Below are 22224 nucleotides of genomic sequence, written 5' to 3' on the forward strand. Positions count from 1 at the left end.
TATGAACCAAAGACACTCTATGGGGAGGTGGGGGGCGGGGAGAGGAGGGATTGGGGTCAAAATAAGGGGGTTGCAATTGTATGGGGAATATAAAAATAAAATTTATTTTTAAAAAATGGATTAAAAAAAAAACCTATGCACAACCAGACATCATAGGAATCAGATCAACTCTAGATCCAACTACCAATTTGAAGGAAATACAGAGAACAGAGAAACATATTCAAATACATAAAAAAAAAAATTCTACAGCGTGATAAATACTACCGGACAAACTGGCTTCTTAAATAATACATTGCAAGATGGGATAGGGAAGAGAGAACTTATATTTTCAAGAAGTCTTAAGAAAGACATCACAACTAATCATAAGATGTGATTAATTCTAACAAATATCAATCAATAAATCAAACATTTATCATTTATATGACAATGTTGACAGAAAATTTCATTATGAATTTTGCTAATTTTTTAGGTTTCATAACGGTATTATTGCTTATAATTTAAAAATGAATTCTTATCTTTTTGAAATATATATTGAAATGTTTATTATTGAAGTATGTTTGAAATTTTTCCCCAACAATACGGAGAGGTTAGAAGTACATATGGATACAGGTAAAAAGACACTGGTCTGACATGAAGAATCTGTAATGGAGATTCTCCCCTTGACAAAATAATAGTGAAATTAACACTTAGGCAACTCCATGGGAGATTATTATTTAAGATGAAATACTTGGAAGATTATCTCTATTCCTAAATCCTTTATGTAAGCATAAGATTAACTAAAGGAAGATCACTAACATATAGTTCTATTATTTGCTTAAATAGTAATACACAGTATTTTTTATATATGAAAATAACAACACCACTAAAGAAAATTTTTGCCAAGAAGAAAACTTCACTTTAGACATAAAATAATTTCATCTTAATAGCATGTTATAAATAGTTAAAAAAAAAATAAAACTAGGCATAAAGTACTAGGGAGAAAAATTAATTTCTAGAAAGAAACCTAAATAAGCAGTCAAATACTATATTGAAGGATTTGTTTTGGCAAATGCAACAAAGATCAGTTTATTAAGATAAAGGCATGTAAACTCATAGAATTCTATAACTTAATAAAGAAAATAAGAGAAGATTCCAAAGAGCAAAAGCAATGACTAGAACAAATCATCAAAATTGTTACTATTCATAAAGAATAACTGGTTTTACACTGATAAAAATCTGTGAACCAGATCTCAGGACACATGATTATTACCTGTCTGGGTAAAACCCCCAATGCACTAACACTTGCTTGTCTTTTTTCATCACTGGTCTCAACCATTCTTCTAAAAAGGAAAAAGAAAATACTTTAGTCAAGCTCATATAGTAAGTGATTAAAGTTAGATTTAATTTCTACTTATACTTCTGACTCATGAATAAGCCAAAAAAGGAAAAAAAAAAAGGTTAAAAAAATTTTCTCTTAATTGAACATTATTTACTATAGTAAGGCAAACTTTTTCAGCTTCCATATTCAGACCTACTTGATTCTAGGCTTATTATCCAGTACTCTTGACCAAAACTATAAAATACACCTCCCCTACTTACCTGCCTGTTTCTCTCTAGTTTCACCGAAATCAACACCATTGTTACTACTACTGCCTCATTTCCCATGTAGAACCTCTCCTCCCTTTTCCTTTGACTTGGTTATCACTATATATTCTTAAAGGTGGAAATCAAGTTTCATCCTTGCTGAAAGCTTTATCAACCTCACAGCAAATACTCTTTCTTGAGATTCATTTCCTTTGGTATCCTCCAAGACTTAATACTATTATATCAAAGCTTTTACCAATGCAATTTTTGTCTCATCTGTTATTTCAGCCCTCCCAACTAGAAGATAAGCAATTGTTTAAGGTACATATTTTAATGCCAAATTTCCTTACCAAAGATAGGTTCAAATTTATATAAGCAAATGACTCCTATTGATTTAAATCATAATTGAATTACATCTATATTTTAGCCCTTGTTATGATGCACTTCTCTGGTGGTCTAAATTTAGCTTCAAAAGGGCCTCCCCGGTGGCACAGCGGTTGAGCGCTGGGTTGCGAAGCTGCCCGTGGCCTCTGCGGCGCCGCTTCGATCCCCGGCTGCTCCCCGGCCACCAGAGGAGGGTCCTGCATGGCACGCAGACCTCTCCTGCTGCCCGCTGCTCCCCTCAGCAGTGTACTTCGGTCCTTCTGCCTGCTCTTCTCCCCGCTCTGGCTCTGGTGAATTCTCTCACCCTCCCGCGCTTCTGACTGTACCCAGTGCATGTATAAACAAACAAACAAACAAACAAATAAATAACATGGCTCTATAAAAAAAAAACTAAAAAAAATAAAAATAAAAAAATAAATTTAGCTTCAAAAACCTGCTGCTAGTAGTAAGAGAGAACCAATGCCCATTGAACCCAAGAGGCAACAAGAGGCAAACAACTAAGTTTGGCTTTACAATGTCAATTTCAACATAATTAAGGTGATGATGCCTACATGCTTATATTCTTTTTTAAGCATCACACTTCTCACCTTACCATCTTTTTTTTTTTTTTTTTAAAGATTTATTTATTTATACATACAAGAACTGGAGTACAGGTCAGAGATGGGGGGGAAGGAGGGGAGTGATAGGATTCACCAGAGAGAGAGAGTGGGGAATAGAACAGGCAGACTGACTGAAATACACTGCTAAGGGGAGCAGCGGGCGAGTCGGGAGAGGCCTGCTGCACTACATGGGTTGCTCCCTGGTCGGCCGGGGATCGAACTCGTGAACTCTTGCTGCAGAGGCTGCAGATTGCTTCATAGTGTGGTACTTAACCACTTGCGCCACCAGGGAGTCCCTCACCTTACCATCTTGAAAGAAAATGAAAATAGAAGAAATCAGGCCCTGTTCCTTAGCCTAATATCCCAAAATGGTCAAAGAAAAAGTAAGGGGAGGCTAATGGGCTTTCAGAAATCACTTTGTTTTTCAGACTACTAACTCTATCTTCAAATATTGTGCATCTTTAAGAGATAAAGAAAAAAGGCTAGCCATCCTATCAACAGCTGACTTTGAAAGAGATTGTGGCCTTTGAAAATTTTCCCAGTAGCAAAAACAACAAGTTATCCCAGAGATGATCAAAAGCTACACAGGAACGACAAAAAGCCACAACAATACTATGAAGAAAAATTAGTCCAGAATTAGAATATATAAATAGCTAGTAATAATTCAACAAGAAGGTATATAAACCAACTTTAAAAAATGGGAGAAGACTCTGAACAGACACTTCTCCAAAGAAAATATACAGATGACCTACAGCACATAATGCCTGACATTGTTAGCAGAGACATGCAAAATCAAAACCACAAAGAGATATTTTTTTAACACCCACAAGGATGACCAATTCAAAAAACAAAACCAGGGCTGCCCCTGGTGGCGCAGGCGGTTGAGCGCCGTGCTGTGAAGCTGCCCACAGTCTCTGTAGCGCCAGCTTGATCCCAGTCAGCCAGCAAGTGTTCCACATGGTGAGGCAGACCTCTCCTGTCTCGCCCGCTACTCCCTTAAGCAGTGTATTTCGTCAGTCTGCCTGTTCTGTTCCCCACTCTGTCTCTGGTGAATCCTCTCGCCCTCCCGTACATCTGGTCTGTACCCTGGTTTATGCATAAATCAATAAATAAATCTTAAAAAAAAAAAAAAAAACAACTTAAAAAACAAAACAAAACAAAGCCACAAATAAAAAGTATTGATGAATATGTTGAAAAATGGTATCTTCATAAATGATGGGCTCTTAAGCTGTATAACCCACTTTGGAGAACATGGTGGCAGCATCTCAAAATGTTAACAAAACATAATTACCAGTATGACTCAGCAATTCAATGCCTAAGTAATAAACACAAGTAAACTGGAAGCATTTGCCCACACAATAACTTGTATACAAATGATTATAATGGTACTGTTTATAAATAAACATCCCTCAAGTTTTGACAGGCTATACAAAAGAGGGTATAAATAAGTAACCATAAAATGGATTATTATTTGGCCATAAAAGGAATTATGTATTGTGACAGAATAGGAACCCCCCCAGACCTTGTTCTACTATAGACATCTCAGATTAACAATATAGTGTCCAGAAAACTTTTATGAGAACCCTAAAAACCAATTAAGAATTCACAGTACCAGGGCCTCCCCTGGTGGCGCAGTGGTTGAGCGCTGGGCTGCAAAGCTGCCTGCAGCATTTGCAGCACCGCTTTGATCCCTGGCCACCGGCGAGGGTCCCACATGGCGCGACAGATCTCTCCTGCCATGCCCGCTGCTCCCCTCAGCTGTGTATTTCATTATTCTGCCTGTTCTGTTCCCCGCTCTGGCTCTGGTGAATTGTCTCACCCTCCCGTGCTTCTGACTGTACCCAGTGCTTGTATAAATAAATAAATAAATGAATCTTAGAAAAAAAAATTCACAGTACCCAGACAAGTTCAAAGTCAACAACAGCTGCATTGAAACAATAAGAAAAGCCCTTTAACATCACCCATGAAACAAGTTTCTTCCAAGTCAGCAAGGCTAAGTGGGATAACAAGGAAAGCTCAGCTTATAGCTGCTTTCTTAGGCTGAAAAGAGAACCATGAGGGTGTGTCCAATTTGGAACTTTTCAGAGGCTGACTAAGGAACTTGTTTGTTTCACCTGACTCAGAGAACTGACGGAATTGGCATACTTTGGATGCCGGGTAACCATGGAGAACAAGAGCTCTGCAGCTTATAGCACCAGAGAACCATCAGTGCTACCAAGACTGATTCAGCTCTGTGCAATCAGGAAAAAGCACTCCAGATTCCAATTTCTCCTTTGATGAGGAAAATGTTGACTATAATATGCATCCAATGCTGGCTTTTAAGGGGAGTTGGCTAAAGAACAAGTTTCTGTCTCAACTGATCAGAAGGTGATGAGAAACCACATACTCTGGAAGCATGGGCACTGTAGAAATCAAAAGAAAGTTCAGTGTCTTGTTGCAACAACAGAGAACTTGTAGTAAAGCAGACAGACAGCAGAAAGAGCAAGACATTACAAGTTCCCTGAAAAGAGAAATGAGTAAACCTCCTTAATAGGGAAATTACATACACAAGCCCAGAGAAGATGTATCCCTGATATCCCTTTTGAGGGATATCAGAGTTCATTAATGAAAGTCGTATCATAAATACTAAGTAAGAGTGATGGCTATTTTTTCTCTTCAAATAAACAAAACAGCAGAAAATAAACTTTCTTTTTCAAAAGAATAAACAAAACAGGGCCTTCCTGGTGGCCTATGGGTTAAGTCTCAGCACCATCACCTTCATGGCCTGAGTTTGATCCCTGCCCAGGAAACTACCCCACATATGGGACAGAACTCTCCCATCTCGCCTGCTGCACCCTTACCAGTTGTATTTCAGTGTATCTGCCTGTTCCACTCCCCACTCTGTCTCTGATGAATACTTTCACCCCCAACACCTCTGGCCTACACCCCAGTTCTTTCATGCAAAAGAATAAAAATTAAAGAAAGAACAAAAAAGCAGAAAATAAACTCTTTCTTAAAAGAGGAAAGTAGCTGAATCAAAGGAACAAATGAATCTAGAAAACTAAAGAAACAAAGATCTATGAATTACCTGACAAATTCAAAATACGCGTTTTAAAGAGTAACATTGCGGGCCTCCCTGGTGGCGTTGTGGTTGAATGCTGGGCTGTGAAGCTGCCCGCAGCCTCTGCAGCACCAGTTCAATCCCTGGCCACCAGCGAGGGTCCCACATGGCGTACAGACCTCTCCTGCAGCGCCTACTGCTCCCCTCAGCAGTGTACTTCATCAGTCTACCTGTTCTGCTCCCAGCTCCGGCTCTGGTGAATTCTCTCACCCTCCCACGCTTCTGACTGTACCCAGTGCTTGTATAAATAAATAAATCTTAAAACACTTTTTTAGGAAAATAATATATGAACAAAATGAAAATATCAACAAAAAAACAGAAACTGTTAAAAAAAAAAAAAAAGCGCAAAACAGAAATTCTGGAGTTGAAGAATGTATCTGAACTGAAAAATTCACCAGCGGTTAAAACATCAAATGTAACCAATCAGAAGAAAGAATCAGCTAACTCAAAGGGTCACCATCTGAAACTGAGTCTGAAGAACAGAAAGGAGAAAAAAAAAAAAGAACACGGAAGAAAGCCTGAGAGACTTATCTATTCATCTGAATAATTTCAGTAAGATTTCATGTGTTTTCCCCTTCTAATTATTATCTCTAGGGGTTTTTTTTAAGTTTTATTTTCATCTAAGAGAACACACATTTTTTCTCTCACTAAGCAATTTAGAGCTTCCCAAAGGGTCTGATTAGTCTCTTTATATTATACATTCTGCAAATCTGTTTCCAGGCAAATTTTCCTAATATATCCACAAATGCACAGTTCTCTTCACCAAAATCATCAATACTGTCTGCCTGCTCGCTCTCCCTCATCCTACAAATAAATAAAGCTCTTTAAACTAGAACTCTTGTCCTCCATCTGCCCACCCTTACCTTCCACAATCTTGAGTCACTCGTGCATACTTTGCCATTTGCTTTTCCTCAAATTTCAGACATTTATTACCTCTATGTTTTTTGCTCATTTGGTAGCCCCCTCCTAGCATGTCCTACTCCAAATTGTATTAATATCTTAAGGCCCTTAATATCTTAATACCATCTACTATTTTAACTAACACTAATAGAATGTATACTGCATTTTGGGGGGGGGTGGGGTTTACAGCACAGTTTTTAATGTCTTGTGGTTGGTATTGTTATCATCTACACATTTACCCAGCACAGGGCATCACTGAAGGTCAACAGTTATCTGAGAGTCAGTTACTCTAAGGTAAATCCTACAGTGTGCAGAATCATGTTTATATTAAAAAAAAAAAAACCTTCTATATATTAAAAATCAAATTTAAATGTTGTTCTGAACTGCTCTTTTCTTTCTTTTTTCTTTTTTTAAATAGAGGCATGTTTTTATTTATTTATTTGTTTGTTCGTTTTGTTTATACATGCACTGGGTACAGTCAGAAGCGCGGGAGGGTGAGAGAATTCACCAGAGCCAGAGGGGGGAGCAGAGCAGGCAGAAGGACCGAAGTACACTGCTGAGGGGAGCAGCGGGCGGCAGGAGAGGTCTGCGCGCCATGTGGGACCCTCCTCCGGTGGCCGGGGAGCAGCCGGGGATCGAATTGGCGCTGCAGAGGCCGCGGGCAGCTTCGCAACCCAGCGCTCAACCGCTGCGCCACCGGGGAGGCCCCTGAACTGCTCTTTTCTAACAATTACTACTGACAAAGCAATTTAAATATGTAGTAAACCAGACTGTGTTAAATAAAGGAGGAAAAAAAACTAGGATGAATTACAAAAATTACTAAGTTGATAGTTCAAATTATTTATAAAGGGCAATTTTTTCGAAAAAGTTTCCAACCTGAAAGTTTTATACCAGCCTTCTTACAGAAATAGCAAGTAAGGGTCAGTATTCTAACATATACAGTTATCCACCACCTCCACCTAGTGGAAATTTGTTGTTATTATCTAAGAGGATAAAGAGTGAAAAACAGGAGAGGCAGAGAGAGGTTTCTCCTATTATAAAAGTACAATAACAGTTAAAATTATGACTTACAAATAAAACCAAACTTTCTGCTATAAACTCATTATAAAAAGATCTAACTATGATAGTTAAAAATAAAACTAGAGATAGGTGCAAGACTTCATGAAATTGGGTAAGGCAATGGTTTCTTAGATGTGACACCAAAGGAACAAGCAATCAAACAAAAACAAAAAACAAACCCCACAAAAGTAACCCTTGTATAATCACTTTTACCATCTGAAGGATTTTTACCCATGTCTCCCTTTTCATCCTCAACATTATTTGTTCTTTTTTTCTGCATTTATTTGCAGCTGGATTTTAAGAGCTTTATTAGTCTTTTCTAAAAACCATTTCTGCTACTGCTGAGTATCTTGCTTTTGTATATTTTCTGCTTCATTTTTGCTTTTTATTTCTTATTTTCATCTTAATTTACCGTTAATTTTCTAATTTCTGAAGAGAGATGTCTAGATCACTGATTTTTCCAGTATTCTTTCCTAACATGCACACTTAAATAAATTTCCCTCTGGGGATAGTTTCAACTGCATCCTATAAAATTTAATGTTCTTGTCCTTTATTACTTGTTTAATAATTATTCAGTTCCAAAGATTTTCTACTTTCATTCTAATTTCTTCCTTGACTCATACATTATTTAGCAACATATTCCCTAATTTCTAAGGATATGAGGAGGCATGGCCTGTTCGTTTTTGTTACTGATTTCTAGCCTAACCTCAATGGTGAGAAAAATAATCAGAGCAGGTTAATTAGCCATTAAAATCTGAAATAATTTGGTATTTTATATAGATGTCCTATAGATATTAAAGTGCTTATCAGGAGATTGATCTCTATAGGAGATCTAGTGATAGTTCTCTAAATTAGTTAATTGTTACCCAAATTCCCAAACTATGATAGAAAGGTTAAGCACAAATCAATTTGCATAGGTTTGATAAACTTTTGCCACTAATCAACTTCCAGGACAGCAGAATTGAAGATTAGAATCTGAACCTTAAAATTCTCCAAACTACTATACTGCTACGGAGTCATGTTTAACAGTCAGTAAGCCACCCTCCCCAGAGGATGTTCTTCTATCTTGCAATGTCTCTTAATTTTTAGTACAGAAGAGACATAGTAAAGAGGAACAAAGTTAATACATAAGGAGTATGCCTAGACAATACCCACATGATGGATACCAACAAAGAAAGAACAAAACATACCCCTTCCTCCCCAAAAGTCTACAATGATTAGAAACTTGGACATCACAGAATTAGTCTGCTTAGTCCAATTCAGGAAAAGAAAAAACAAAAAAGAAAATTATCAATTTAAATAATCTCTGAAATTTAATATTTGAAAGTCTTTTTCAAAAACCTGCTTTGTTATTTAAACCTCTGCAAATATAACTTAAAATCTAGTGATGTATGAGTTCATTAGTTCATAAACAAAACCCAACTTACCATCCTCTTGTGAGGAAGGATATGGATAAATGTGGTGGGAAGCTTTAGACTTTTCATCAGTAAATGTCCCCTGGAAAGCAAGTGAACAAATAATGTAAAAATAAAGCACGCGGCAAACAATATCAGATATCAGATGCAAATTGTCAAAGAACTATGAAATCATTATTTTAGTTATATTTTTAAGAGTATTATTTTAATAGCTTGCTACTTTTAGTCAAGGAAAGGAACAGTGACTAGTAAGAACAAAATTAATGTCTAGACACAGTTCATAGTGTTGTATAGAAAACCAATGTAAGTACCTGTTAGTTAATTTTCTATGTATCTCTTTCTAGGTAATCTTATCAATAATATGGGTACCTATAAGTAATTCTAAAAGGTACTCCAAAGTCATCACAAATTATCCTTACTATTTGAAGTGAATCAATGCAGTAATATGGGCATGAGCGATAATCTGGGGCAACATTCATACTGGACTGACATTTGACTCGGCTCTAGAATATATTTAAAGCTATTGTTGCTATAAGGATGTATTAGAATAGTGGATGATATAAATGGAATCATCAAATTCTAGCTAGGTTCCAGCTGTTTCCAACCAGAGGAAAATTCTAAATTTTAGGGCTATATAAAGAAGAATTACACATCAAGTAAAGCAAGGAATTCTCTCAATCACTAGAAGAAGCGTTTGAGCTCACTTTGCTCTCTGGAACCCAGAGAGGCCTGAGTTTGAAGCTCAGTTCTACCATTTACTAACTGCATAATATGGAACAAGTACCCAGGTTTTTATGCTTCGGTTGTCTGTGAAATGGAATGGATAACATGTATTTCATAAGAATGTTGTTAGGACTAATAGATGCAATGAGCTAAGAACAGCAACAGACACATTTTATTTTATTTTATTTTTTTTTTTTTATTTATAGAGGCATGTTTTATTTATTTATTTGTTTGTTTGTTTGTTTTGTTTATACATGCACTGGGTACAGTCAGAAGCACGGGAGGGTGAGAGAATTCACCAGAGCCAGAGCAGGGAGCAGAGCAGGCAGAAGGACCGAAGTACACTGCTGAGGGGAGCAGCGGGCGGCAGGAGAGGTCTGCGCACCATGTGGGACCCTCCTCCGGTGGCAGGGGAGCAGCCGGGGATCGAACCGGCGCCGCAGAGGCCGCGGGCAGCTTCGCAACCCAGCGCTCAACCGCTGCACCACCGGGGAGGCCCAACAGACACATTTTAAGTGCTCATTTTAAATGCCTGAGCAAGGCTGGTTATAGTATTCAATAAACAGCACTATTATTAGTTTATATGGTCTCTTCTCAGTTCTATAAAACCAGGAAGGCCTTTATATACCTCTGGAAGTTATCCTTAGAAAACAATCAATGAGTGAGTCCTATTTCCTATGAAATATGGCAGCTAATTTTCCAGAACATACTGGAGGGAAATAAATAAATTTTCTTTCTGCATGACTTGGTAGCAGTAAGAGTAAGTAATATCAGTTTGAAGGGAATAACCAGCAGGTTAATTTGCTCCATTTCTGCCTTATGAGAGTCCACCCGTAACTAAGCTTGAAAGAGAAAAGAAAGTTAAGTGATTTGTTCAAAGCAATACTGTTTGTAAGCAGAGGAATTAGATTCCAGACAATACAATTATAACATCTTTCTCTTTGGCAGGGATGGCTTTCATAAGAAAAAGAACATATACTAAATCTCTCATTGTAATAATCAGCATTAGAAACTTTTAGCTTTAAATGCTAAACATAATTCAACTAGCATTCTCTCCTGCAGCAGAAAAATATTTCATGTAGCTTCTTAAGTAACCCTAAGGATTGATAAAATTTTTTCACTCAAATAAACTTAAGTCAGAAAATTATCTTCTACCTGGATCTCCTCGGCTACTTCCCCATGACATGGGTTTGCTTGCAGTTTAGCCACATAAGGATACAAGACAACATATGGTAAATATCCAAGATCTTAGCCTAAGGTCTCTTTGCAGTTCTATAAAACCACTGCTGAGGGGAGAAGTGGGCGAGACAGGAGAGGTCTGCTTCACCATGTGAGGTTAAAGGACAGAAATGAGGATGTCAACTGTACCTCAATAATGCTACTGGAAAATGATACTTTAGGTTAAGAACTGGGAATGAAAAGGAAAACACTGTAAGAATGCAAGAGAGAAAACTTTTATTTATTTAGTGTAGATATATATATAAATCTAAAGAAACTATGAATAAAATTTGTAAAACGCTTACTACAGAATGGGTCTATTACCTGATGTCTTTTGATGATGTCTTTCAATTTGTTGGCCAACTTCAGATCAATGTCTGGAATGAGGTAGATATTAGGTCTGGTCAGACAATTGCTCTGAGGAAGAAAGAACAGATTTTTGGAATTCTCTTGGTTTTGAAATAATGTCATTTTATGTATTACCCTAATAGCAAAAGTTAGCACTCAAAGTCATATTGCCTAAAATAAGTTCTCTTTGGTACAGAATAGAACTCTTTCTCTTTTTTTTTAAGATTTATTTATTTATTTATTTATTTTTTTATAGAGGCCTGCTTTATTTATTTGTTTGCTGGTTTGTTTGTTTGTTTTGTTTATACATGCACTGGGTACAGTCAGAAGCGCGGGAGGGCGAGAGAATTCACCAGAGCCAGAGCGGGGAGCAGAGCAGGCAGAAGGACCGAAGCACACTGCTGAGGGGAGCAGCGGGCGGCAGGAGAGGTCTGCGCGCCATGTGGGACCCTCCTCTGGTGGCCGGGGAGCAGCCGGGGATCGAACCGGCGCCGCAGAGGCCGCGCGCAGCTTCGCAACCCAGAGCTCAACCGCTGCGCCACCGGGGAGGCTCTAAGATTTATTTTTATTTATCTATGTGTACAAGAACTGGTGTGTAGGCCAGAAGTACGGGGGGAGGGGCAGTGAGAGGATTCACCAGAGACACAGATAGAACATGCAGATTCACTGAAATACACTGCTGAGGGGAGCAGTGGGCAAGACAGGAGGGGTCTGCTGCACCATGTGGGTTAGCTCCCTGGCCGTGGATTGAACCCACGCCACAGTGTCTGACAATAGCTTGACAGTGCTGAGACTTAACCCTTTGCACCACCAGGGAGGCCCCCAGAATATAAGTCTTATTGCAATATAAAAACTAGGTGTTCACACCACTATCAACAATGGATAGATCAACGAGACAAAAAACAAGTAAGAACACTAAAGTTCTAAATAAGGATCTAGACCTCATGGGCTTAACAGACATCTACAGAACACTAAACCCAAAAAAATGTGAGTACACATTTTTCTCAAGTGCACACGGATCATTCTCCAGGATCAATCACACACTGGGACAGAAGACAAACATGGACAGATACACCAAGACTGAAATCTTACCAACCATCTTCTCTGACCATGAAGGCATCAAACTAGAAATAAAAAGAAGGCAAGGAACCCTCCTGCCTCATAGAGATTGAAACCCACACTACTGGAAGACCACTGTACTAACGAGGAGATCAAAGAAGAAATTAAAAAATACTTTGAGCTGAATGACAAGGATGACACCAATTTCCTAAATGTATGGGAAGCAGCAAAAGCAGTAATAAGAGGAAAATATATAGTAATACCAAGCTCACATCAAGAAATAAGAAAGAACTCAAAGAAACAACCTAATCTTACATCTCAAAGAACTAGAAAAAGAACAAAAAAACCCTAAAACCAGTAGAAGAAAGGAAACAATAAAAATCAAAGCAGAAATAAATGAAATCGAAACTAAAAAAAGAAAAAATCCAAAAGATCAATAAAACCAAAAGTTGGTTCTTCAAAAAAATAAACAAACAAACCCTTAGCAAGGCTCACAATGGAAAAACAGGAGAAAGCACAAATAAATAGGATCACAAATGAAAGAGGAGAAATCACAAGACACAGCAGAAATTAAAAGAATCAGAAACTACTATGAACAGTTTTATGCAAACAAAAACCAACTCAAAATGGATTAATGAACTAGACGTAAGACTTGAAACCATAAAATACATAGAAGAAAATACAGGCGAAACACTACATGATATACACCTCAGTAACATCTTTAAAGACTCATCACCCAAAGCAGTAATAGTGAAGGCAAAGATAAACAGCTGGGACTACATCAATTAAAGAGCTTTTGTACAGCAAAAGAGACAGTAACCAAAACAAATAGACACCCCACTGACTGGGAGAAAAATTTTGCACACAACACTAATGATAAAGGACTGGTCACAAAAATCTACAAAGAGCTGATGAGACTCACAAAAACAAAGTAAATAATCCAGTCAAAAATGGGCAGAAGAGCTAAAAAGAAATTTCTCCAAAGAGGAAATGCAAATGGCCAACAGGCATATGAAAAAATGCTCAACATCACTTGTAATTAGGGAAATGCAAATCAAAACTACAATGAGATACCATCTTACACCAGTGAGACCGGCACATATTAAACTAACTAGCAACAGCAAACGTTGGCAAGGATGTAGAGAAAAAGGAACTCTCCTGCACTGCTGGTGGGAATGCAAACTGGTCCAACAACTATGTAAAGCTGTGTGGAGATTCCTCAACCTGCTAAAAATGGAGCTGCCATATGATCCAGCAATTCCACTTCTGGGTATTTACTCAGAGGACACAGAAACATTAATTCCAAAGGGCACCTGCACTCCTATGTTTATAGCAGCACTATTTACAGTAGCTTTAAGATATGGAAACAACCCAAATGCCCAAAAATAGATGACTGGATCAAGAAGATGTGGTACATATACACAATGGAATATTACTCAGCAATCAAAATAGATAAACTCATGGAATTTGCAGCAACATGGATGGAGCTGGAAGGAATCATGCTCAGCGAAATAAGCCAGAAAGAAAAAGAAAAATATCAGACGGTCTCACTCATAGCAGGAATTTAGAAAACATAAATAAGGGACCAGGAAAAAACCTAATTATAATAAAGTAAAAATCAAAATCAACAAGCAACTATAAACCAGAGACACATGGGGGGTGGAGGGGAAGAGGAGGGAGTGGGATCAAAACAAGGGGGATGGGAATTGTATGGGGACTATAACCAAGATGAAAATGCATACATTGTGAAAAATGATGTAAAAATTGTATAAAATTGAATAAATAAATAAAACTAGGCGTTCAGCAGGCTATCCCCAGTGTCCTCGGCAGTACAGTATATTTAGACATAAAATGCTCAGAATCATAACCTAATGAAGTATCATCTTTTTCATTAAAATACTCTATTGACATATTAATCTTCCTAGTCAATTTTACCTGAACTTGCCCTTTTTTAAACTTTTATTTAAGTCTGATGTAGTGCTTTTTTTATTGAGGTAGGAAGGGAAGGGGTGTGTGCCCATTTTGAAGCTTCATGTGAATTAAAAAAAAAAGGCTGGATTAAAGCTTTTCCCCGTGTCTAAGCATACAAATAACCAGTGATTACAAGACGGATGTGAACTTCCCAAAACACCACCAAAAATCAACCAACAACCAAAAACAAAATAAAAACCAGTCATTTCTCTAGTTAACAATCCATAAAGCAAGTTTCAGGCATTAAGTTAACAATAATGCCTAGTTAAATTTTTGCCAAATGCCTCTCCACAGGAAGATTATCTCAATAATCATCAAGAATTATCTATCAATAAAAAATACTATGAAAGAAAATTAACTGCTCTCTCCTCCAGATTACAATCTAGTTTGAGAAACTTCTATACATACGCACAACCAAGAAATAAATCCAAAGAAAATGACTGTAAACAAGTGACTAACAGGATGAGGTAGCATTTATTTTAAATATGAAGGGGATTCAAATTATAGATTAGATAAAATATAAAATTAATAAAGACATCATGGATTATTTCACCAGAAGTTTAAAAGCAATTTTCTTTAAATTACAAGTTTTAGCCATACTTTACAGCTCTAATCTACCAAAATCCATAAAAATAATAAAACAATAGATTTCAGAAGATTGTCCTTATTTTGCCCTTTTTGAAACTTTAGCAGTCTATTAAAGAAAACATTAATAATCAGACTTTCTGAGTTACCTGCACTAATGTTTTTTCAATGTTCATAAACATCTCAACATTGCGATCCATTCGGGATGGATTCTGTAGATCAAACCTCCTCCTAAAAGAGAAGAAAATCATTCATAACCCACCTTAAAACAATCGAGAACTTGATTTTAGCATTTAGTGTAAGAAGTTCCAAAGATTTGGAAATTGAAATACTCTATAAAATGTATGACAGTATTCTTTCAATAGTGTTAGACAGTACAGCTGTCAAATAAAGCATTAAATTTCATGAAATTTAGCTTCTTTACAGTAAATATACCAATTTCTGAAATAGCCTGTTCTCCTTAAATTAAAGATTTTTTCACATCTTATAGAAAAGTAGTGTCACAGTCTAACAGCAGTACACTAAGTAAGGCCTGTCTACTTTATATATGCTTAAAAGTTACTTGTTTAAATGCAACAATTTTCTCTTTGTGTACTCTTGGACAAAAGGAAGTATATTGGGCATTTAATTTTAATACAATCATAAGATGTGTTTATCTTATGATTTACTTAAACAGATTAGATTTTGTCAAATAATATTTCTAACCAGCCACAAAATGATCAAAAGCAGAGGTTATTCCTTAACCTGAGGTTGTGTGGTACCTGTGAGTAATCCGAATCCAAAAGTACTACCAAAAGGTAACACAGCAATGATGTCCATAATAGAGTCTCAGTCTCAAGCCCCAGTCTTTCTTCCAAGAAAAGTCCCAGGGACAGGGCAAAGGCACAGAACTATGGAGATGCCTACAACTATGAAAAATGAGAGCTGTGCTCAATACTTTAATGGACAAATCTGACAAACTGATACATCATCCCTTTCCCTGGGATTACACACTGCGGGAAGACCCAGGCAAATTCTACAACTATTGCCTTAATGGCTAGTATGTATTAGTATAACAAATAAGGTACTAGGAATAGTAAAGGAAACAAGTATTCTAAGCTGCCAAGGTGCTTTACTGTAGGAGCTATATAAAAGTACACAAAGCATTTAATGATTGGACAGAGAAGAGAACAATCTTGAGGAAAGCATGTGACTGCGAAAGAAAACAGATGGCATCTACCTGCCATAACTGTCAACTCTTATATCACACTTGCCAAACAACAGCAGTTCTAGACAGGTCTAGGAACTGGTCAAATTTGGCACTACAATCAAACTCTTTGTACTTATTTTACTATGCTAACCCACACCTGCCCATGGTTAACTGTACTTACTGAAGTCATGCCCCCAGTGAAATCCTAATTTTGTGCCAGTATACACAAACACTAAGAATCTGACATTTTCAACACCCTAAAGTAGAAGGAAAAGCAGCAATAAATAATCTGAATCCACAGCCTTCTACAGCATACAGAGATAAAAGAAAGTATCCAGGAAGAGGCAGAGTGTGTGAAGGAAAATTACTATTTTTTTAAGAGACTTAATATATAAATTATAAATAATATCAACCTAGTATAATGTATAAATGTTGTTTGGATATTAAGCGAAACAAAACATAAAAACCACACATGACGTAATCAGAGAAACTTGAACCCTGAGTGGATATTTAATATACAAAAAATTATTGATAATTTCCTTAGTGGTGATTATGGTACTGTCAATATACTTTTCAAAGTCTGTTTCAGAAATAAATACACAGTGAAATATAAAGCTAATGAATGATGAATGATCCTAAGCGGCAGTTCATTCTATTCTCTCTGCTTTTATATAATAACCTAAAAATGGTTTGCTCAACAATGGCTTAATAACATGACAGAGTAAAAGCTTCCCTGAATCAGCAATACGTTACATGTAAGCAAAAGAAGTATTAAAAATACATGGATATTAAGAATACAAACGAAGAAATGAGGTAAATGTACTATAACCTTTTATTTATTGAAATACTTGGTCTGACTTATTTTGAAATTACCAAAAGTAATTGAAAAACTTTGATTTTCAAATATGGAAAGATACTCAAAGACTACCCATAAAGAAATGCAAATTAAAACAAACTATAAAACCTTTTGAATCTGGGCCTCCCTGGTAGTGCCAGGGGTTAAGACGTAACCTATGAAGCTAACCGCAGCCTCTGCAGCACAAGTTCGATCCCCCCGGTCAGCCAGGAAGCAACCCACATGGTGTAGCAGACCTCTCCTGACATGCCTGCTGCTCCCCTCAGCAGTGTACTTTGGTCAATCTGCCTGTTCTGTTCCCCACTGTCTCTGGTGAATCTTCTCACCCCCCGCATCTTTAAAAAAATATATTAATGAGAAAATAAATTTGTACAAATTTTGTTGGAAGATTATTTGACAAGTCTTTTTTTGTTTTGTTTTGTTTTTGTGGGACCCTCGCCGGCAGCCAGGGAACAAACTGGCGCTGCAGAGGCTGTGGGCAGCCTTGCAGCCCAGCGCTCAACCACTGCGCCACCAGGGGAGGCCGAAGTCTTTGTATTTTATTTGTATTATGTTCTGATGATTTCAACTAAAGTGTCTTAATTCCCTATGATCTTTTCTGAAAATTCAGAGTGAAGTTAACTGAGCAAGCCTCATAGGATGGTTCTAGAAAAGGAAAGAAGAGATAGTCTTACCCTATACTACCAAAGTCCTAGAGAGAAAGACAACAAATAAACACATTTTCATTCTTGTTGACTTTTAAAACCTTTGGTCTTTTCTACTGTAAATGAGCTCATTTACCAATAAATCTTCTGCTTGGAATTCCTCTGGCAATTTGCTGGCCAGTTCCTGACAGCAGTCTTTCAATCTAAGGCAATACTTATACTCTGTCAAAAAGACCTCCATCAGACATAATACTCCAAATTTGCCACCTCTTTTTTTTTTTTTTTAAAGATAATGAGTTTTTTTTTTAAATTTATTTATTTATACAAGCACTGGGATACAGTCAGAAGCGCGGGAGGGTGAGAGAATCCACCAGAGAGCAGTGGGCGGCAAGAGAGGTCTGCAGGCCATGTGGGACCCTTGCCTGGCAGCCGGGGATTGAACCGGCGCTGCAGAGGCTGACATTTGTTGCATACAAACGCAGTCCTTTTTGCTAATAGTGTACATTTGTAAATCAGAGTTGTAATAATCTTTTTTTTTAAAGATTTATTTATTTATTTATACAAGCACTGGGTGCAGTCAGAAGCGTGGGAGGGTGAGAGAATTCACCAGAGCCAGAGTGGGGAACAGAACAGGCAGAATGACGAAGAAACACACTGCTGAGGGGAGCAGCGGTCCAGTCATAAATATTCCAGTAAATACCAGGTGTTTCCACTCTACTTCATATACATGGTAGTCCAGCTTGCTATCAATGGAAGCTAAAAGAGAGCAGAAAGTAAATAAAACATACAGAACCAAAAAGACAAGAGGAGAAGAATTTGACCATAGAGACGAAACTGGTGAAATGTGAAGTTATGACTATGAGGTTCAAATGGAGACCACAAACAAGGTTCAGAGGAGTATGCTGGGATGGAGCAAATCAGAGGCACTCTCAAGTAACAGGTCACCATTCATATGTCCAAATGTGTGGGTGGTTACTAAAATATTCACTGTCAGAGTATAAGTGATCAATTCCTTACAAGTGTGTAACAAGTAAGATGAGGAAAGGTGGACTGCAATTGGATGTATCATATCTGAAAGAGGAGGAGTCTGAGTACAATCTGAGTAAGAAGATATAAATAAAATTTTACTCCTCACTCAGTTTAGCCTCTATCCCTATTCTTTATTTCTTTTTTTTTTAGGTCCATTTTTATTTATTTATTTATTTATTTATTTATTTATTTATAAAGGTTTATTTTACTTATTTATACAAGCACTGGGTACAGTCGGAAGTGTGGGAGGGTGAGAGAATTCACCAGAGCCAGAGCGGGGAACAGAACAGGCAGGCGGACAAAATACAGTGCTGAGGGGAGCAGTGGGCGCAGCAAGAGAGGTGTGCATGCCATGTGGGACCCTTGCCAGTGGCCAGGGATCGAATCGGTGCTGCAGAGGCTGCGGGCAGCTTTGCAGCCCAACACTCAACCACTGTGCCACCAGGGGAGGCCTGGTTCATTTTTAATTAATTTTTTTAAAGATTTATTTATTTATACATACAAGAACTAGGTACAGGCCAGAGGTGAGGGGGTGAGAGGACTCACCAGAGAAAGAGCGGGGAGCAGATCAGGCAGACGAATGGAAATACACTGCTGAGGGGAGCAGCAGGTGAGACAGGAGAGGTCTGCTGCGCCATGTGGGTAGCATCCTGGCCAGCCAGGGATTAAACTCATGCTGTAGAGGCTGCAATAGCTTCTCAGTGCTGTGCTTAACCCCTTGTGCCACTAGGAGGCCCCATGTTTAATTTAAAGAGACTGTTAGGGCCTCCCTGGTGGTATTGGGGGGAGTCATGTCTCAGCACTATGAAATTATCCGCAGCACTGCAGCACAAGTTCAATACCCAGCCAGGGAGCTAACCCACATGACACAGGAGACCTCTCCTGTCTCACCCACTGCTCCCCTCAGCAGTGTATTTTAGCCAGTCCGCCTGTTCTGCTCCTCACTCTGCCTGTGGTGAATCTTCTTACTCCCTCCCCCCACCTCTGGCCTATACCCCAGTTCTTGTATGTGTAAATAAATTTAAAAAAAAAAAAAAAAAAAAAAGCTTTTTTAGCTTTTCATTCCTCTAAATTCTTTTAGACAAAAATATTTCACTGTGCTGGGATGTACAAAGTAACTTCTATAACATGTGACCTAGAAAAAGTCACTCCACTTGAAGACTATGTCCTCATAAGTCTAGGTCAGGATGTAGGATACAAACTGAACAAGAAAACAAAGGAAAGAATCTCTAGATTGGGTATCCCTGGTGGTGCAGCGGATTGAGCGCAGTGCTGTGAACCTGTCCGCAGCCTCTGCAGTGCGGGTTCAATTCCCCTCCAGCCAGGGAGATTCCCACATGGCGCGGCAGACCTCTCCTGTCTCGCCCGCTGCTCCCCTCAGCAGTGTATTTCCATTCGTCTGCCTGATCTGCTCCCCGCTCTTTCTCTGGTGAGTCCTCTCACCAGAGGTACGCCTCTGGCCTGTACCCCAGTTCTTGTATAAAAATAAATAAATCTTAAAAAAAAAAAAAGAGAGAGAGAGAGAGCTCCACAAGCCACTCCTTCTCCACCTCCTTTAAAAAAAAAAAACAAAACAATTCCCTAGATTGGGGCATATAGTGGTAAGAGATGTAATATCAGAACTGGAAACAGATCTGAAAAACAGAAAGCTACCTCTGATAACAAACCCTCATGCTGATTTAATCAATTCACAAATATCTGTTTTTACCCACCCATATGTAAATATGTGTATTTGTGAGAATTATATTTACTATATTTAGGATAAATAAACCATTTACTTATATATTGGTGTAATCAGTGAAATACGCAAATTATCTGAGTATTTTCCTGGAAAAATAAGGCTATAAACTGCACAAGGACAATACAACTAAAACCATCAAACAACGTAAAGTCAATCTACCCCAGCACCCTACCCATTAAGTCTCACCCAAAGAAACTGATTTCCCTACTACCCATGAACTCAAAACATCATTAAACATTCACTAGTCTTAGCAGCTAAACTTCCCACACTGAAATGGAAATCCCACAGTTCAAGAAAGAAAAGGAAGAAATCACACCTCGAAAAGGAAGTGTGAAGAGAGAAGACAAACTGTAGGAACAGCAGCAAGGAATACTCAACCTAACTCCACGTAAGCAATAACTTGTACTTCCCTGAGTCAGCTTCCTTTTATTTATGTCCAAAAGGAGGGCAAACTGGATGACGCTCATTCTGAAGGCCTGGCTCATTAGAACACGTAAAACTGCTACCTTTTAGCACATTCTAAGTGCCTAACACACAAATAATTTGCAATGAGCCTGTCTGCTAATCTGAGAGCAATGCACACTCATCTATTATCACTATGTAACCACATATGAAAAATAAACTGCTTAGTAAGTGCAGTCTCTGGTATTTTTCCTGATGCAGGCACAAAGTAATTCAGAGGTCGAGATAAAAAATGTACTTTGTAATTAATCATAATGTGCTTACAGAAATCTCTTAGATATAAAGAAAAAGACTTAACATGAAATAACTTAAATATCATATCAATACATGCAAATAAATACAAAAACTTACCATCCCTGTTCATTTTTATACTTGTAAGCAGCCCCAAGAATGTGACACAAGGTACCTCCAGCTTTGAAATCCATGAAACATTTAGCCTAAAAACAACACAAGTAACACGTAAGACAAAATTTCTGACAAAATTGCTCATCTGAATCCTTTAAGTTTTAAACACTCAAAAATATAAACAATTGCTCCTTAAACACCTTATGGAACAAACTGAGGTATGAAGAATTTTTTTCTAAAACAGGATTAAAAAATACTTCCTTTGGGGCCTCTCCAGTGGCACAGCAGTTGAGCGCTGGGTTGCAAGGCTGCCCGCAGCCTCTGCAGCGCCGGTTCAATCCCCAGCTGCTCCCCAGCCACCGGAGGAGGGTCCCACATGGCGCGCGCGGGCCTCTCCTGCCGCCCGCTGCTCCCCTCAGCAGTGTACTTCAGTCCTTCTGCCTGCTCTGCTCCTCCCGCTCTCTGGCTCTGGTGAATTCTCTCACCCGCCGCGCTCCTGACTGTAACCAGTGCTTGTATAAATAAATAAATAAATCTTTAAAAAAAAAAAAACTTCCTTTGAATTTTATCTGGTCAAGACTTACTAAACAAAATGTTTTCATAGGAAACAGCAATATATTTTGTATTTTTATAATTTTATATTTTATAATTGATAACACAGAATATCCAACAACATGGTTTTCCTGTAGAAAAAGAAGTATTAGTACTATTCCTATCTGATTGTTTTCTCCAATTTAGATTTCTGCCTAGAAGTTATAGAAAAATTATTCCTAAACTTATTAAAATTTTTAGTGACCACTAAAACACTGTGAAGTTGTGTTTAACTATATATATTCTGTAACTAAAATGTGTACAATTTAAAAGATTTGAACCATCACCCCTCAACACCTCTGGCCTGTACCCCAGTACTTGTATGCATAAATAAATAAATCATTAAAAAAAAAAAGATTTGACAGCCTCCCCTGTGGCCCAGAGGGTTAAGTGCAACACTGGGAAGCTGTCGGCGTCCTCTGCAGCTCGGGTTCGATTCCTGG

At 38.0% G+C, this 22224-nt stretch overlaps 1 protein-coding gene across 4 annotated transcripts in view; it reads right to left on the minus strand.

Moving 5' to 3' along the window:
- The window catches only part of SMARCC1 (SWI/SNF related, matrix associated, actin dependent regulator of chromatin subfamily c member 1), a 129934-nt gene extending 108647 nt beyond the window's left edge, over nt 1-21287 (minus strand). For 3 of the 4 annotated variants that reach the window (XM_037528321.1, XM_037528347.1, XM_037528329.2), the window contains exons 1-5: nt 21197-21287; nt 15074-15155; nt 11286-11378; nt 9033-9102; nt 1250-1319 (exon numbers count right to left, since the gene is read on the minus strand). In XM_037528321.1, coding sequence (XP_037384218.1) covers nt 1250-1319; nt 9033-9102; nt 11286-11378; nt 15074-15155; nt 21197-21270 — 389 coding nt within the window. In that variant the 5' untranslated portion in view covers nt 21271-21287. Of the gene's footprint in view, nt 1-1249; nt 1320-9032; nt 9103-11285; nt 11379-15073; nt 15156-15685; nt 15844-21196 lie in introns of those variants that run through there. The other variant, XM_037528338.2, reaches the window with a different exon arrangement.
- Between the last annotated feature and the right edge of the window lie 937 nt (nt 21288-22224).

This window comes from Talpa occidentalis, unplaced genomic scaffold, assembly GCF_014898055.3.
Source record: "Talpa occidentalis isolate TD23 unplaced genomic scaffold, MPIMG_talOcc4v2.1 talOcc4.10, whole genome shotgun sequence".
NCBI lineage: Eukaryota > Metazoa > Chordata > Mammalia > Eulipotyphla > Talpidae > Talpa > Talpa occidentalis.